Source organism: Oryzias melastigma, linkage group LG14 (assembly GCF_002922805.2).
Source record: "Oryzias melastigma strain HK-1 linkage group LG14, ASM292280v2, whole genome shotgun sequence".
Lineage (NCBI taxonomy): Eukaryota > Metazoa > Chordata > Actinopteri > Beloniformes > Adrianichthyidae > Oryzias > Oryzias melastigma.
Window position 1 is genome coordinate 20,040,797 of NC_050525.1, and position 4,014 is coordinate 20,044,810.

Genomic DNA, 4,014 nt, shown 5'->3' on the forward strand with positions numbered 1-4,014 from the left:
CAAACACTAGCTAGTTTTTGTTTATACTTAAAATTAAAAAACGGAAAAAGGAAGTAAAAGGAAGTAGAGACTGCAATGATCTGGTTACATATCAGCTGAGGACTATTTCGTACCTCAAAAGAGCCCTTCTGGCAATCACGATAGCGTGGCAATCGTGGACCATCATCCCATTGTAGCAAAGCCACTTGGCAGAGATTGAACGTCCGGCTCCGAGCGCCACCACACTATAACGCTCACAGGGACGACCTGCTGTAAAACAAAAAATATGTGAACACTTTAAGAACATAATTTTTACTATTTGAAGTCCAAAACAACTATCAGCAGTCTGGCACTTTAACTCAGAAATTAGCTTGAACAGTATTCTGTTTAAATGTCATATTTTCAAAATATGCCCCAAAAATAAGCTTTTTTTTATTCTTATCAAGTACAAAAATCCTTTTTTTTCTTTTTTCAAATATAAAGAACAATGTTTCAAAATCAATAACATATTTTACAAAGGAGTTAAATTAAGAAACCTTTTACCTTTGATCAGAACAAATGCAGCCATGTGACTTTTACAGCCATGAAAATCTGGACAACCTTCCAGAAGGTTATCAAACTTCTCATTGCTCAGAGCAGCCATGTGATCGCTGTGCCAGTCTGTTTCCCACACTAAAATAAAGACAGGAGTTTGATCAAAGACATAGGAAATATCACAAATGGAAGCATAAGCTTGAAAGATCTTCTTTTTTTTTTTTAACCATTTTTTCCTTAAAATACTGTCCATCTGTTTGTTTAGCAAGACCAACAATTAAAAGATGCAGATGCTCAATTGCTGTTTGAATACATCATATAAATAAGACGATATATACATATTTTAAGGAAAAAAGTTGACTTAAAAAAATAGATTTATCTAAAGTGGTTCTATTAGCCCACTTTTTCCAATACCCTAATTAATCATTTGTACATATGTCTCAAGATTAATGTTTAGAGCCCCAAAAATATTTTTTGTTTGTTAGAAGGCAATAAAAAACAACAAATATCCTAGCAGTAAGGTTATACTGCAGACTACTCCCTGTTGGAAGGCATTTTCACTCTTACAAAACTAAACGAAACTTATTTAGTATAATTTTTAGATCTTTACTTTTTTCGATCAAGAGCTGCCACGTCTATTTTTTTTAAGTGAACAACTCCACCTTCCATGTGATGAGGACCTAATCAACACTTAAGAGGATAAAACTGTGAAATCAGTCAGGTTTTCATCTAAACCATTACTGCACCTTCACCTTTATCCTTTGTGTTTTCATCTGGAGTGTTCAAGTGGGTCTTCTGGTCCATTTGAAGCTCCTCATCTGAGAGAATGTCTTTAACAGGTGACATGCCAAACTGAGAAATGACAGCTGGGTCATCATCATCATCATCATCAGTTTCTTCCTCCTGAAACAGTTTATTAAACACAACAATTAATTTAAAAAAGTACAATAAATTCAGTTTTAATATAAGAGTATAGAAATACACCTTTATGTTAGTTAACTCACCTTACTTTCCAAGAGAAGGTTCTCAGAAATAAGTTCACTTTTGCACCCAAGTGCAGAAGTTACATCTATAGTCGGCCCGTCACTGTCTTCAAGAATTTCAGCTTCATCCAAGTGTTCATGGACTACATCATCATCTGTGTTGCTAATAGAAGAGTAAGAAAAAACCCCAACTAGTAATTTATTACTTTAAAATGTGTAATTAAACATCCTAAAAATACAAAAATGTACACTTTAAAGACCCACTTCGATAAAAAAAAATTTTTGTGTGTTTTTAACATGTTCTTGTGGCATTTTTCACATGATGGAGGACATATATGAAAGAATGAAGATAAAACTGATTTTTATTTATTGAAATCGTGATGGATTAAGACCAGACGAAAATGTGCCGTTTGAAAAACCTCAGGTTTGTGATGGAGAAACTGACATGAGTGAGCAGAAGTCTCCATGCTCCGCTCCTCCGTCCCACCCCTCATGTATGTCTTCGTATTCCTCATCCGAGCTGGCACCAGGTTCAAAGCTATATGTCTGAATAGTTCCATGATTGCTCGCCTTTTTTTTCTTTCAGCACCGTTAATGTTGGGTTGGGGATATAAACTTGCACAGAGAGCACAAACCAAGCTCTCAGCAATGGGGAGGGGAAGGGGTTGCTCTGTGCCAACTGTCCTCCTGCCCACAACTCAGAGGTTTTTTTTTAAGAACGACTGCCAATGTGTGGAAATATATATTTGAAAAAAATACAGTTTTTTATTATTATTTTGGCTAAAAACAACATAAAGGCTATAAGATTTGCTTCAGACAGGACAAAAAAATTTTCCTTCACTGATAAAGGGAAACATGGGAAATTATGATAATTTAATTTCAAACAAACATTTAAAGTGCTTCGTGTTATTTCTGATTTAAGTAAAAAACTGGATTACAAAAATCGGTTAACTAATAAAGAGAAAACAGTATTAATTCATTAAAATAACCATAAAAAAGAATATATAAATATATATAATTACCTGAATCCACCAACATTCTCATCATTGGGTTCGTCATCTTCAGGAGGGACTTTTGATCGACAAAAAACAAACGTTGGCTCACAGTCATTTTTCCTGAACCAAACTGCACTGATTCCTCCTCTTGGGTTAAAACCAACTGCATTTTGATTTGCCATCTCACCGAGAAACCTAGATTCAAACAAAAAACAACAAAGAATCAAGTGTAGAACTAACAAAATATTTAAATAACAAATAACAGACTATTATCTACATTCAAGTACTACGATATACAATCTAAAAGTATTTTGTCAAACATAACATATTGAGCTCTGACTATTTCTAAAGGTAAATTTTAAGTGATTTAAAACAAACAGATCCAAATATATTCATATTTTCTAAAATAATCTAAAATTTAAGGATTTTGACTAAAAAAAACTAAATTAAGTAAGCTGGTTGACTGTAAGCAATTTGGGGGAAAGAATCGTTGTTTTATAGGGTGGAGAGGGTATAAAAGTTGTTGCCCTGAGTTAAAACAACAAAACTATTGAAGATTTAAAAAGAAATGAAACTAATTAGGGATGCGTTGTTAGCTAACAAAACTGTCAACATGATGACATCCCACTTCTCTACATTTTCTACTGGATACTTTAATGAATTCACCTTATTGTATATTATTTCAGCTGCTTTGACTTGTTTAAAGATAAAAGGAAGCGAGTATTTAAGAGGTCCTGTTCTCTGGCTACCTCTTCAAAGCCATCACTTCATGCTAGCATAAATGCTAATATTTTGTGTCGTTACGTAAACAGCCATAGCGAACGCATTGGTATTAACATTTTCACTTTTTTTAAATTAATATTTTTATTGACACAAAAACAAATCCGCCGTAGAATTACCTTATCTGTCGGTAGTTGCCTGGACTGTAAAACACGAATGTTCCGCGAGGCGTTTGAGCGGACAGGAGAGGCTCCGACCGACGATTTCAAGGAAGGAGGGAGAAAAAAAGCAGTCACGTGACCTTTTCACATATATTTTATATTAAAAGTAATTCATATTTTGAATTATTAGTTATAGTGGTTGAAGTAACGCAAAATATGAATAATTTTGTTCGTTTTTTAATTATTATTATTATTTTATATTCATGGTAATTCAGTGATGACGTCACACGGTCACAATCCGATTTGATTTTCACAATAAAACATTTTGCAGAAATAAAAATGAGTTTGTCAAATTTCTATTCTTAAACCTTTGCTTGGAAATAATTTAAAACTGTTTCCAAATCGATAGTGATTTCAACTGAATGTTGATGTAATACTTAAAGCACAAATTGTATTGTGGTCTTAAAAAGTCGCAGAAAAACAGCTTTTGTCTCCCAAAATAAGATTTGAAAACTTTGAGAATATAACATAACAGCTCAATGTATTTTCTGGAGTTTATTATTTGCGTTGCTTGACATGTAAACAAAAAATGAAAACATTTTTTTTTATATATATATTTGTCCTTTTTTCCTGTTTTGGAAA

At 33.1% G+C, this 4,014-nt stretch overlaps 1 protein-coding gene across 2 annotated transcripts in view; it reads right to left on the reverse strand.

The window, feature by feature from the left end:
* The window catches only part of adad2 (adenosine deaminase domain containing 2), a 9,626-nt gene extending 6,084 nt beyond the window's left edge, over positions 1 to 3,542 (reverse strand). Inside the window, exons 1-7 of one of the 2 annotated variants that reach the window (XM_024266227.2) lie at positions 3,391 to 3,542; positions 2,519 to 2,686; positions 1,518 to 1,659; positions 1,266 to 1,416; positions 523 to 651; positions 324 to 334; positions 114 to 253 (exon numbers count right to left, since the gene is read on the reverse strand). In XM_024266227.2, the coding sequence (XP_024121995.1) occupies positions 114 to 253; positions 324 to 334; positions 523 to 651; positions 1,266 to 1,416; positions 1,518 to 1,659; positions 2,519 to 2,673 (728 nt within the window). In that variant the 5' untranslated portion in view covers positions 2,674 to 2,686; positions 3,391 to 3,542. The remainder of the gene's footprint in view (positions 1 to 113; positions 254 to 323; positions 335 to 522; positions 652 to 1,265; positions 1,417 to 1,517; positions 1,660 to 2,518; positions 2,687 to 3,390) is intronic. The other variant, XM_024266229.2, reaches the window with a different exon arrangement.
* Positions 3,543 to 4,014: the final 472 nt, after the last annotated feature.